General features: G+C 39.4%; 1 protein-coding gene across 2 annotated transcripts in view; it reads right to left on the bottom strand.

Annotated features, from left to right (window-relative positions):
- Positions 1-12,984, bottom strand: part of LOC308481304 (DGAT1/2-independent enzyme synthesizing storage lipids-like) — a 33,314-nt gene extending 20,330 nt beyond the window's left edge. Inside the window, exons 1-6 of one of the 2 annotated variants that reach the window (XM_081013593.1) lie at positions 12,833-12,984; positions 11,055-11,429; positions 9,279-9,443; positions 7,440-7,630; positions 4,200-4,260; positions 3,590-3,729 (exon numbers count right to left, since the gene is read on the bottom strand). In XM_081013593.1, coding sequence (XP_080869719.1) covers positions 3,590-3,729; positions 4,200-4,260; positions 7,440-7,630; positions 9,279-9,443; positions 11,055-11,334 — 837 coding nt within the window. In that variant the 5' untranslated portion in view covers positions 11,335-11,429; positions 12,833-12,984. The remainder of the gene's footprint in view (positions 1-3,589; positions 3,730-4,199; positions 4,261-7,439; positions 7,631-9,278; positions 9,444-11,054; positions 11,430-12,832) is intronic. The other variant, XM_081013594.1, reaches the window with a different exon arrangement.
- Between the last annotated feature and the right edge of the window lie 1,363 nt (positions 12,985-14,347).

Raw genomic sequence — 14,347 nt, 5'->3', positions numbered from 1 at the left:
GGAACTATAGGCAAGGATGTCAATTGTCACCGCTATTGTTCATCCTGGTCCTGGAAGTACGTGCAAGAAATATAAGCACGGACAAAGAGATTACAGGGATAAAAACTGGGACGGGGGGATCAATTTAAGCTGAAAGCTGAAAGCCTTTGCTGGTGATTTAGTAATCCTAGTAGAAGATCCAAAAAATTCTCTTCCTAGAGTAATAGAGAAAATTCAAGAATTTGGGGAAGTGGCAGGATTAAAATTAAATAGAAATAAAACTAAATTATTAGTTAAAAATTTAAAAGAGGAAGAGAAAAAAGATTTGGTGCAAAGTATTGAGATAGAAATCCATAAAAAAAGTAAAATGTTTAGGGATATGGTTAACTACAAGAAATATAAACATGTATAAAGACAATTATGAAAAAGTATGGTCTGAGATAAAAAGGAATTTAGAAATATGGAGTAGAATGAACCTTTCCCTACTAGGAAGAATTGCAGCGGTAAAAATGAATGTGTTGCCAAAAATGCTCTTTCTCTTCCAGACAGTCCCAGTAATGGTTAAGGATGATTGCCTCAAAAGATGGCAAAAAGAGATCTCTAAGTTGACTTCCGGTTGGTTGCCTAGTTATGGCGGAGGGGAGTTCTTTTGGCTGAAAGAGCCCCGGTGCATTGAAGGCTGGGGAGACCGTGAGTGTTGTGGTACCCCGAAAAAAACCTCAGATTGAGCATTCTGAGGATCTGGTGTTTCTGCGGGTGCCCAGAACGACTCCCCCCGCTCCCCGGTAAGCTCTTGTAAAGAGCCCCGAGAGCGAGCGGGGTTGGAGACGTGGGCACTTTGGAATCAACTCGCTTTCTTCATTGTGCGAAGCTCCAAGTCCGGCATTCGTGAGCGGCCAATTTCTCAAAATAAATTTGGAAAATCTTCAGTTAAAAGGACTTAAAATTTGGACATTTAATTTGACAGGAAGGGACTTAAACACGGAGGTTGGTCCCTTTCCTCTGGAATAAAAGTGAAAACAGCTACCGCTGCCCGAAGCCGTGAGCTGAATAAGACTTTTAGAAAAAACCAAACTGGAAACGGAGTTGTTAGATACTAAAGTTAAAAATTTATCTAAAATGTATAATCTGCTGTTGGAGTGGCATACGAAGGATGAACAAGTTAAATCTGTTATGATTGATTGGGCAAGAGATGAAGGACACAATATAATGTTGGAAGATTGGGAAAGGTTGTGGAAGAAAGGGGTTAAGTTTACTGCATGTACTGTATTAAAAGAAAACGTCATGAAAATGATGTATAGATGGTACTTAACCCCAGTAAAATTGGCAAAGATCTGCCACACGAATGACAATATATGTTGGAAATGTAGAGAAAAAGAAGGTCCTTTTTTTCACATGTGGTGGACATGACCCAAGGTGAAAGATTTCTGGGAAAAGATTTATAATGAATTGGAAAAAAAATGTTGAAAAATACATTTATTAAGAAACCAGAGGCCTTTCTACTTGGAATAATGGGATTGGAATTACCCCAAAAAGATGTTAGATTATTTTTGTATGCAACCACAGCGGCAAGATTGTTATTAGCCAAAAAATGGAAATCCCAAGAAATCGCAACGGTGGAAGAATGGCAGATGAAGATGCTGGATTTTTGGGAGCTAGCTGACCTGACTGGAAGAATCCGCGGCCAGAAAGAAGAGGATCACCAAGAAGATTGGAAGAAATTTAAGGATTATTTAATTAATTTAATTTAATTTAATTTAATTTAATTTAATTTAACTAGTAGTCACTTGAAAGTACCAAATAGAGCTAGGATTAAAATAAGATTGAATTGTAACTAATTTGGATTTGGAATTTTAAGACATGAAAGAAGATAGTTAATTGACATGACAGAATTAATTTTAGTAGAAAAATGATATTGGAGAGCTGTTATAAGGTGATACAATGAAATTCAGATAGGAGGGATCCGAGGAAGTCAATTAACAGTTAAAGATAAATTGGGTTTCACAAGTAATATGTGGTTTAATTTTTTTGTTTTGCTTTTTTAGTATTTTAATGTGTTTTTCTTTTGTGTGTTTTTTCTCTTTTCTATGTTATATTTGTTATAATTGTGGAAAATTTAATTTAAAAAAATTGGGGGGGGGAGTTTATCTGGGGGGCAAAAGGCCAAGGATTAAACATAAAATACTTACAGATATAAAAGAAAGAGGAGGCTTTGCCCTCCCAGATTTTAAACTGTATTATGAGGCTGCATGTTTGGTCTGGATTAGGGACTGGATAAAACTGGAAAGGGAAGAAGCATTAGATTTGGAAGGTCATGATAACAGATATGGATGGCATGCATTCTTATGGTATGGGAAAGGGAAAGTACATAAAGGATTTTACAATCACATAATTAGAAGATTATTAATGAGAGTGTGGGAGAGGTACAAAGATTTAATAGAACAAAAAACACCTTGGTGGTTATCACCAGTTGAAGCTTTGTTACTCAAACTGCTTGGCAAAAGGGGAAAGTGGCCCACATATAGAGTCCTACTGAGAGACCAAGAAGGAAAATGGAAATTAAAAGATTATGAGGAAATTAAAGATCATGTGCAGAACTGGTTGCATTACAGACAAAGAGTTTAGCTATACAATCTCTAGATTCCAAAAGGAGGTTATAGAAGAAGTGAAGTTATTGAAGAAAGCATATAGTATTCTGCTAGAATGGGAAACGAAAGATGAGGAGGTTAAATCAGTCATGATTAAATGGGCACAAGACATAGGACAAAATATACAATTTGAGGATTGGGAAAAGCTGTGGAAGGTAGATTTGAAATTTACAGATTGTTCTCTTTTGAAAAAAAATTATATGAACATAATGTATAGATGGTATATTACACCAGTAAAAATGGCAGAAATGTATAAAACTGGGTCAAATACATGGTGGAAATGTAAAGAAAAAGAAGGTACTTTGTATCATATGTGGTGGGAATGTAGATAATTTTTTTTAAAAAATTGGGAGGTGATATACAATGAATTGAAAAAGTCTTCAAAATGACATTTGTAAAAAAAAACAGAAGCATTTTTGTTAGGGATTTTAGGACAACACCTGCCAAGAAAAACAAAGAACTTATTTATGTATGCTAAAACAGCGGCAAGAGTCTTGTTAGCACAAGGATGGAAGAATGAGGAAATCCCGATGAAAGAACAATGGCAAGAAAAACTGATGAGTTATGCGGAGCTAGCAAAGTTAACACATAAACTGTGTGAGAAGGACAACCGTGCCTTCAAGGAAGAATGGGAACTATTTACAAAACTATTCAAAAAGACAACAAATGGATTTGAACTCCTTGGCAGGTTTTGAATAAACATCCACAAATTTAGTAGTAGAACATATGACAGAAAAGGTAATGATATGTACAACTTTACAACATGCAGAGAATCATATGTATGAACAAATCAGAGAGGGGAGCTGAAGGTCTCTGGAGGGAGGGAGAGGGAGGGATGGGAGAAATGTAATTGGTTATATTTGATTTATAATTTGATTTGTTAAATATGCTTAATAAAAATATTTTTTAAAAGAAAAAAGAAATATTCTCCTTTTAAACTTCCAAGTTTAGAGTTAACTTACTCTTTGAGTCAGCTCTACAGCTGTTATATTTGGATCATATGGGATGGGTTCTCCAATAAATGTCCTCAATTTCACTGGAAACCCTCCGTAAATGAGAATGAACGTACTTCGAATTTTATCATACAGCCATTTTGACAGCCCTGTGTATGAAATGGAAGAAGATTCTGAAGTAAAGTGACACCATATCAAATTTGAAATTAGTTGACATTCTCAGTGTTTAGCAATTGCAATAAATACATCCCAGAGAGGAAGAGTTAAATAAAGTGAGTGCTTGGGAAAAGAGATACAAGATATTCAGTCAGCTCTTTGCAATCAGTCATAAGTTGTGTACAATAGACTGCAGAATATGGTATGTTTCCTGTTCACTTCCCCTCCATGTTAGGGTTGCTCCCACATTTATCGATTATAGCTTTCTGTTAAATCTAATAGAAAACTAAGCAAGGGCATGTTCACTCAGTACTGAGGCAGGCAGCACAACATTGCAGATAAGTGTACATGGAATAAAATCTATTAGTGAGTAGTAAATAGATATTCTTTTTAAAAGATCATTCTATATTATTAAAATGTATATTGCCTGAGATCTCTTGATCAACCAAGGTATTTAACTTACTTGTCTTTCCAATGGTCCTGTATGCTTCACAACTGTTTTGTGTAAAAATAGGGATGATGGGCTAAAAAAATAAAAGATGAAACAAACATGAAAAGAAAGGTGAGGACTGGATAATTATTTTGTCCCAACCATCCTGCCTTTATTTTTGTTATGGACTACGAAGAATGCTTCACATCTGGGATTATAATGAGAAGCTACTCATAAATGATAATGTATTTGGCTTTATTTATTTATTTTAATTACTTTTTTGATTTTCAAAAACAAAACAAAATTAAATAAAACTTTAACTTTAACATTCAACCTTTTTTATCTTCTTATTTACCCCGCGCAATTTCGCGCCCCTCCTTCCCTCCTTCCCTGCTTTGGTTTTCCCAGTTTACATCCATTCCTGCAGATTCTTAATTACATTCTATATACATCATGTTAGCCCTGCTACAGTTTTTAAACTTCTACAGTTATTTCGTATATACACAACAAATTTACTCCACTCCTCAAACTTTGTCACTTTTTGGTCTCGAATTTTATAACTCATTTTTGCCAATTCAGTATACTCGAATAATTTTGTCTGCCACTCCATTAGGGTTGGTAATTCCTAGAGTTGGTAACTCTAGGGATTTCCACTTTTGCGGCAGTCGTGGCATACAGGAATAATTTGCAGTCTTCTTTTCTCACTTCATCTCCTATTATCCAGCAGAGGAAACACAGCCCAGAATAACTAAGGAGATAGTACAAGAATACTTGGCTAGTTTAGATGTATTCAAGTCTCCAGGGCCAGATGAACTGCATCCAAGAGTATTAAAAGAACTGGCAGATGTGATCTCAGAACCACTGGCAGTCATCTTTGAGAATTACTGGAGAACAGGCGAAGTCCCGGCAGACTGGAGGAGGGCAAATGTTGTCCCTATTTTCAAAAAGGGGGAAAGAGAGGACCCAAATAATTATCGCCCAGTCAGTCGGACATCAATACCAGGGAAGATTCTGGAGCAGATCATTAAGCAAACAGTCTGTGAGCACCTAGAAAGGAATGCTGTGATCACCAATAGTCAGCATGGATTTCTGAAAAATAAGTCATGTCAGACTAACCTGATCTCGTTTTTTGACAGAATTACAAGCCTGGTAGATGAAGGGAACGCAGTGGATGTAGCCTACCTTGATTTCAGCAAGGTATTTGACAAGGTGCCCCATGATATTCTTGTAAAGAAGCTGGTAAAATGTGGTCTTTACTATGCTACCACTCAGTGGATTTGTAACTGGCTGACTGACCGAACCCAAAGGGTGCTCATCAATGGTTCCTCTTCATCCTGGAGAAGAGTGACTAGTGGGGTGCCACAGGGTTCTGTCTTGGGCCCGGTCTTATTCAACATCTTTATCAACGACTTGGATGATGGACTCAAGGGCATCCTGATCAAATTTGCAGATGACACCAAACTGGGAGGGGTGTCTAACACCCCAGAGGACAGGATCACACTTCAAAACGACCTTGACAGATTAGAGAACTGGGCCAAAACAAACAAGATGAATTTTAACAGGGAGAAATGTAAAGTATTGCACTTGGGCAAAAAAAATGAGAGGCACAAATACAAGATGGGTGACGCCTGGCTTGAGAGCAGTACATGTGAAAAGGATCTAGGAGTCTTGGTTGACCACAAACTTGACATGAGCCAACAGTGTGACGCGGCAGCTAAAAAAGCCAATGCAATTCTGGGCTGCATCAATAGGAGTATAGCATCTAGATCAAGGGAAGTAATAGTGCCACTGTATTCTGCTCTGGTCAGACCTCACCTGGAGTACTGTGTCCAGTTCTGGGCACCACAGTTCAAGGACACTGACAAACTGGAACGTGTCCAGAGGAGGGCAACCAAAATGGTCAAAGGCCTGGAAACGATGCCTTATGAGGAACGGCTAAGGGAGCTGGGCATGTTTAGCCTGGAGAAGAGGAGGTTAAGGGGTGATATGATAGCCATGTTCAAATATATTAAAGGATGTCATATAGAGGAGGGAGAAAGGTTGTTTTCTGCTGCTCCAGAGAAGCGGACACGGAGCAATGGATCCAAACTACAAGAAAGAAGATTCCACCTAAACATTAGGAAGAACTTCCTGACAGTAAGAGCTGTTCGACAGTGGAATTTGCTGCCAAGGAGTGTGGTGGAGTCTCCTTCTTTGGAGGTCTTTAAGCAGAGGCTTGACAACCATATGTCAGGAGTGCTCTGATGGTGTTTCCTGCTTGGCAGGGGGTTGGACTCAATGGCCCTTGTGGTCTATTCCAACTCTATGATTCTATGATTCTATCCCTAATAAAAAAGCCTCTGGTTTCTTTGGGAATGTATATTTGGAAAAAAAAAATCATTTCATTGTATATCATATCCCAAAACTTTTTTCTTTTTTTCGCATGTCCAACACATGTCGAAAAATTCTCCATCCTTTAATGTACACTTCCAGCAGGCTCTATCTCGCATTTTATACATTTTTGCCAATTTACTCGGGGTTATATACCACCGATACATCATTTTACTTAGGTTTTCTTTTAGAGTGGAACATGCTGTGAATCTCATACCTTCATTCCATAGTCTTACCCATTTGTCGTAGTCAATGTTATAACCGAAATCTACTGCCCATTTCATCATTACTTCTTTTATTAGTTCATCTTTGGTATCCCATTCCAATAAATGTTCATACATTTTAGATAGGAGTTTTGTTCTGCCTTCTAAAATTTCAATTTGGTATCTTGATTTCCCCCCGCTAAATCCCAATTTCTTATCCTCTTTTAATAAGCCATTCACCTGGTGATTTTGTATCCATCCCATAAAAGCACTTTTTATATTGTCATATGGTTTTAGCTTCCACCCGTTCTCAGCTTTCACTAAAATATCTTCATAAGTTAGTCTCTTCCCTTCCATATTTAACTTTTTTATTGTCAGTACATCTATCGGGGATAGCAACCAAGGTGTAGTTCTTTCTACTAAATTTTTATTCTTGTCCCATACCTCATACAGGACACCCCTAAATATATGGTTTGTAACTCCTTTATGTATTTTCACCTTATTATACCATAAGTAGGAGTGCCACCCATATCTATTATTGTGCCCTTCTAGATCCAGTAAATCGGTGTTTTTCATTTGACCCCCAAACAGGATATTTTCCATCCTCAACTTTTTTGGATGCTGGATCAAGGATGTCAACACATTACGTCTTATCTAGGATATTCGTAAAGGCAATGCAAATTGCACAAAGATCACTTACCACTTTCGCCTCCAAAGCTGCCTGAGCAAAACCTGTGCGTTTACCCCACATTATGTCGTAATCGTGACTAAACAGTGCTTCTCTACCTCCACCAGGTGCAATGCCCAGTAAATGGCCTTTCTTCATTATTTCCACAATTTCAGCTTTCTTGTAAAATTTCAACGCGCTCACATAAAAAAACATCTGCAGCCCTGAAAAAATAAGCCCCAAATAGAAGAATGCATTTTATGTGAAACTTATTTAGGAAATAGTGTGGATTCACTACGAGTGTCATTATTCCAAATATATTGCACTATTATGGATCACAAGCATAGCTCTCTGCCAATCCATTTCAACTAGGATTTCATGGAGGGGGACTTTAGGCTAATTCCTCTTTTGCTCAGAGGTTCTGACAGTAGGCTTTTTTTTGGAAAGCACATTGAGTGGGGTTGAGTGCTGAGGTGGCCACTTTTTAGACATGTGTTCCTCAGGTCTGTAATACATTCAAGTTTGCATTATGATAAAAATACAGCTCATGGTGCCTTGCTGCAGCATCCAAACCTTCAATCTCTTTAGGGTGCAGAGCTTTTGGATACAGTGGTACCTCGGGTTACATACACTTCAGGTTACATACGCTTCAGGTTACAGACTCCGCAATCCAGAATTAGTACCTCGGGTTAAGAACTTTGCTTCAGGATGAGAACAGAAATCTTGCTCCGGCGGCACGGCAGCAGCAGGAGGACCAATTAGCTAAAGTGGTCTTCAGGTTAAGAACAGTTTCAGGTTAAGAATGGACCTCTGGAACGAATTATGTACTTAACCTGAGGTACAACTGTACAGTAGACACACACACACACACACACAGAGAGAGAGAGAGAGAGAGAGAGAGAGAGAGAGAGAGAGATAGCACAGAGGAGACTATGCTGATGGAAAACTGCTTCCACCAGCTGAGATTGGTACACAGATATATGAGTGAAGGTTATATGCTGCATTAATTAACTTAGTAGAAAAATTCCAAACAGCACTCTTTGCTACTGGGCCTCTTTGGACTCCTTCCTTCAAATGACCTTTCTGCTATGTCATAGTTTCCTGGGGTGGCTGCTGTGTGCATGCAGAGGAAGATGATGTGGGGGGAGAGGCAGTGGAGCGCCATGACCAGTACAGCAAAGGTGCCACATGTGTTTGACTGCAGTGTCACATGGGGGCATAGAAGCTGTGTGTGGGAGTGCTTGATAGGCCATGTGTTTGGGTGGGGCCATGTTTCCTGGGATCTGTGTGCAGATTTGTTGATAGGTTGGACTTGCTATGAAAGCCACGGACATGTCTTTGGGGCTTCACTTGGGCTTCTGACTTTTTCCTTAGCTGTAGCTCCCACCCCATCCCAGCTGCCATCCAGTGGTGTTTAAATTCAGAGGTACAACAAGTTGTACAACAAAGCATAGAATTTCTGCATGGAAACCATTTCCGCTGATTCAGTTGTGAATTGGAAATAATAATTCAGCCTACATTCATTTTGTCTTACTAGTAAAGACATGGTGAGAAAGTATTTTTAATCTTTTGTTGGAATGTGCACAGATTGGCAGGGGAAACCCAGCCAGCTGGGCGGGGTATAAATAATAAATTATTACTATTATTATACCTTCATCTGCACTAACTAAACTATTTCACCTGTTGCTGCTATTTCATTTATCAATTGTTTTTCACCTGTTTTCCTGATATATAGTTTTATATTTTATAGCACTGTTTCAAAGCTTATAGCATTGTTTTTTGTCATATTTTACATTAGTTAATTTTAATTTTAATTTTAATTTTAATTTGATTTTTGTCATATTTTACATGAGTTAAATTTAAATAGTTTACCTGGTATCCAATCCCCCAAACGATGAATTAATGAAAAGCACAGTCTCCCCGTCTCTAAAAAATATCTAGCCACAAATAAGGCATAGCCGAGAGGAGCAACTCCATGATAATAAATAATAATCCCTGGTCCTTTAGGGAGATGTTCCATGCCAGTAACTTCATAACCTGAAAATAAGACAAAATGCAACAAAGAAATATCGCAACCATTACTGGCGGAAATCAGAGTGGTTCAGAAAAAAACCTGAAATTTAAGATCAGGTTAAAAGCTCTGTTATATGCTTTTGAATTATGGTGCTGGAGGAGACTCTTGAGAGTCCCATGGACTGTAAGAAGATCAAACCTATCCATTCTTAAGGAAATCAGTCCTGAGTGCTCACTGGAAGGGCAGATCCTGAAGCTGAGACTCCAATACTTTGGCCACCTCATGAGAAGAGAATACTCCCTGGAAAAGACCCTGATGTTGGGAATGATTGAGGGCACAAGGAGAAGGGGTCGACAGAGGACGAGATGGTTGGACAGTGTTCTCAAAGCTACCAGCATGAATCTGACCGAACCGCGGGAGGCAGTGGAAGACAGGAGTGCCTGGCATGCTCTGGTCCATGGGGTCACGAAGAGTCAGACACAACTAAATAACTAAACAACAACGACAATATGCTCCAGCATTCTGGATGCTAGGTTGTCATCACTTCTCTGTGGTGGTCCCTTAATGAATGAAGGGATTTCTCCTCTCGTGGAATGTTCCTTCCTTGCTTCCTTTTGAGCACAGGTGGAAACATTTTTGCCCAGACTTTGAGTGAGCTAAAACTCTGTTTTGCTGTTTTAGTCTACTTTAAGCTTTTATATAGGGTTTAGCCCTTGAGACAGTTTAATATGTTGTTATAGTTATACTAAATTTTTCTGAGACTTTTTTAATTTAAAGAGTAGTATCCCCCTTCTGTATGAGAGCTATCCAGGGCCTGGAGTATATTTCTTCCCCGTCCCTAAGAGCTCCAACTTCAGGCATCTTCAGACCATTCTCGGAATCACTTTCTACCAGGTGAGAAAGCTGTTTCCTAGACACACACACCCTTGACCATGCCCTAAGTAGCTACATGGTCTCATCCTTATGGCCCAAACTTGGTTTTAGTCGTGTATTTCTGATTTAAGTTTCAGCACTTACAGTAACATGAGACTTGTGGGAAGCATTGAGAACATATAAAGAGTCCTATGGATCAGGCCAAAGGCCTCTGTATTAGGCTATCCTGTTTCCCGCAGTGTCCATCTAAATTAGTAGCCATCACCACATCCTGTGCTGGCAAATTCCATAGTTTGTGTACATACAGTGGTACCTTGGGTTACAGATGCTTCAGGGTACAGAGGCTTCAGGTTACAGACTCTGCTAACCCAGAAATATTACCTCGGGTTAAGAACTTTGCTTCAGGATGAGAACAGAAATTGTGCTCCGGTGGCACGGCAGCAGCAGGAGGCCCCATTAGCTAAAAGTGATGCTTCAGTTTAAGAACAGTTTCAGGTTAAGAATGGCCCTCCAGAACGAATTAAGTATTTAACCCGAGGTACCACTGTACATAAATAAATAGCCATGCCTTTGTTTTGATCCTTATGTAGCCAACCCAAACTTGTAGCTTTTGTGACTCTGAGGGGGATTCAGAGTTCCAGTCCTGATTCACTGTGGCAACTATTGTTCCATTGCTTCAAGCCTGAAATTCTGATCCTGTCCTATGAAATTATAGTGACTCATAAGGAAGAATTATTGCTATGAAAGAAACTTTTACTCACCATGCCATATCTTTCCATATATATCTACAATATGAGCAATAAATTTCCTTGGCTTTTTCCAAATTTTGCTATCAGGACCAGTTTCTTGGTGCTTATTCATCTTCATGTAAACATATAGCCCAAATGAGCAAGCACAGCCAACCAAATATATATCTATCATTAATGAACAAAGCAAAATCAGAAGCTTACGAAACCACCAAGGGTGAACAACTGAGCTCAAGTATTCTTCTAAATAAGGAAAACTAATCAAGTTTTGCAGCATTTGAGTAAACCAGCTCATTGTTTCCTGATCTGAAGCACCAAGCGTATGCCAATGAAATAAATATATGAAGTGAAATTTTCTTCAGTTGTGATGCTATTTCCCCCACTGTTTACCTGTAAAACAGAAAATGCAGTACATTGGTTTGATCTGCCTTCCCAGAAACATTCATGAATACATGAAAATCTTGCCAAGTTGCTGTATTGTGTTTCCAATGTCCATCATGGAGACTTACAAAATTACAAATATATGACTCCATCATTTATCTGTTGTAAAGCAAGCTGGTTTCATTCCACTGCTGAAGGTTTCTGTTTGTTTTGTTTTGTTTTTTGCATTTTCAAAAACAGGAACAGAGAGCATGTTTTATCCAACATAGGCATGATGCCTTGACGTAAAGTTGAAGGTCTGGCAGGGCAAACCTCCTCTTTCTTTTCATCAAGCATAATTTTAAATTTTACTCTGGGATTCATTCCCTGCCATATGAACCTTAATACTTTTTTCTGCCACTCTATGAAACATCAGATATCATTTATAATTGGAAGGACATTCATTTTGATGGCCAAAACAGTGATAGCTTCATTCTCTCCCATATTTCCAAATCTTTCTTTCTTTCCAAGCTTTTACATAGTTTTCTTGATAGATATTATGTTTTTTTATTGTTAACCGAATCCACAGATATTTTATTTTTGTTTCTATTTCCCACCCACATTCCGATTCAATGTCTTTTTTTTTGTTTGATTATTCTTTATTTTTTTAGCAGCATCTTGATTTTCCCTTTATTTTGTTTGCAGCCAGCCAATTTTACAAATCTACTTATCTTTTCTATCACCTCCAATATGCTCATTCTTGGTTTTTCTAAGGTTAATACAATGTCATCTGCGAATTCTTTTAAGTTGTAATTTTGCTGGCTCAGTTATTCCATTGATTTTATTATTAATCCTTATATTTTGAGCCAGTACTTCTAATATTAATATAAATAACAGCGGGGACACTGAGCAACCTTGCCTCATCCCTTTATAATCATCCATTTTTCTGGTGTGTTGTTTAGAATTATATTGGCCGTCTGCTCATTATAGATTGATTTTATACTTTTTATAAAGGTCTCCCCAAACCCCACTGCTGGAGTATTAAGTGAGAAAGAGTCACTTCTCCAAGAGCCCGGCAAGGCCCTCTGCAGCCGCAGATATATCATGTGATGTATTGAGATATTGTGGTATTTAGCTGGTAATATATTGTGATGTTATAAACCTGATATCACGCAGCCCTAAAGCACACTGAAAGACAGACAGCATTTCTCTCTCTCTCTCTCTCTCTCTCTCTCTCTCTGCGGACCCCTGCACAGGAAGTGACAAATAGCACAACTACTAGCACATTTGCAAATGAAGCAGGACCCAGTATGGTTTCAAATAGAATGAGAGACTTTGATGAGATTCCTGCATTGCAGGGGGTTGACTAGATGACCCTTGGAACCCTTCCAACTCTACACTTTATGATTCACTGAACAAAAACTTTTACTTACATTCCTGGTAAGCCTAAATTGCCTTTAATTCAGTCACCTCTCTCTGGAAGCAGCAGAAGTCTTGTCTGGTGCACCTTTTCATAGGCTAATTTCCACACCTATGGAGACATGTCCCTTTATGTGGCAGTTTAAAAACACTCTGGTGGGTGTGCCATCTGTATGAGGAAACAAAGCATTGTGAAAAAGAGGGAGGGCTTGTGGAGGCTGCTTCTGGGAAGTCGTGGCCCTTTTTAATTAAATGTAAGCTATGCGGTCAAGATGTGCTTGCAAGGTATCCTGCAATACGTAAACCTTGATAACATGTTCTGTTTACAATATTAAATCCTAGCGCTGCATCAGGAAAAGCTTTTCCATTGGACCTCTCTCTTTAATTCTCTTTAATTCAGAGCAATAATCACATACACATATGGTGGTCTGTTTTACTCTATTTTTGAGGGGAGAGGTATTCGTTGTGACAGAGTAGTAGTACTTTCCTGCATTAAGGGGTTTGATCAACAGGGGAGAAATAATTTGATAGCCTTGCCTTGTTTAATTTGTTTGACATGATTAGTTTCTTCTAACTTTCTTTTTTGGAGTTTTCCACATCTACAATAGCAATCATATTGCACAATAACATACTGTGTCACAGAAAACCAGTTATTGACTAAGGAGTAAAGGTAGTATTGCGGCACGTGTGTTACCTCCCTTTCCTGGTAGCTTCTCCCCCTTCAAATAAGGTACCAGATAGGATCACCCTGCAATACATAAAGATTATGTATGGTAATCTTGGGGATTACCAGGACATCAAAGGTTCTATGGAGATCAAAAGCGAGTTCCCAATGGGTTTGCAGCTCCATTTGTTGCTGGGCTGACCCGGCTGTCAAACTGTGATCTATGGACTCCAATGCACTCCTGCAGCAGGCTGCCTCGAATTTCCTTCCCAGCGAGCAGCAGATTTCCCATAAAATAAAACCAAGGAAAATACCTACTGCTTAGTTATTGAAGCCCCAGTAGCAGCCGCTGCAAGGGTGGTGGAAGTATTGGGACCCCTAATGGGAGAGGAAGGGCAGTTGCCACTCCAATACAAGGCCTACTGGGACGTGTCCTGTGAGAAGGAGGCAGACAGTTTGCCTCCGCATCGAACTTATGACTGTAAAGCTGGATTTAAGGGGGGTGCGGGTGGCGCTGTGGGTTAAACCACAGAGCCTAGGACTTGCTGATCAGAAGGTCAGCGGTTCGAATCCCAGCGACGGGGTGAGCTCCCATTGCTCGGTCCCAGCTCCTGCCAACCTAGCAGTTCGAAAGCACGTCAAAGTGCAAGTAGATAAATAGGTACCGCTCCGGCGGGAAGGTAAACGGCGTTTCTGTGCGCTGCTCTGGTTCGCCAGAAGCGGCTTAGTCATGCTGGCCACATGACCTGGAAGCTGTACGCCGGCTCCCTCGGCCAATAAAGCGAGATGAGCGCCGCAACCCCAGAGTCGGCCACGACTGGACCTAATGGTCAGGGGTCCCTTTACCTTTACCTTTACAATTTGA

Source organism: Podarcis pityusensis (assembly GCF_964106645.2).
Source record: "Podarcis pityusensis genome assembly, chromosome: 7".
Taxonomy (NCBI): Eukaryota; Metazoa; Chordata; class Lepidosauria; order Squamata; family Lacertidae; genus Podarcis; species Podarcis pityusensis.
Note: the sequence above shows the minus strand (reverse complement) of the source record. Positions and strands in the feature narration are given on the sequence as shown.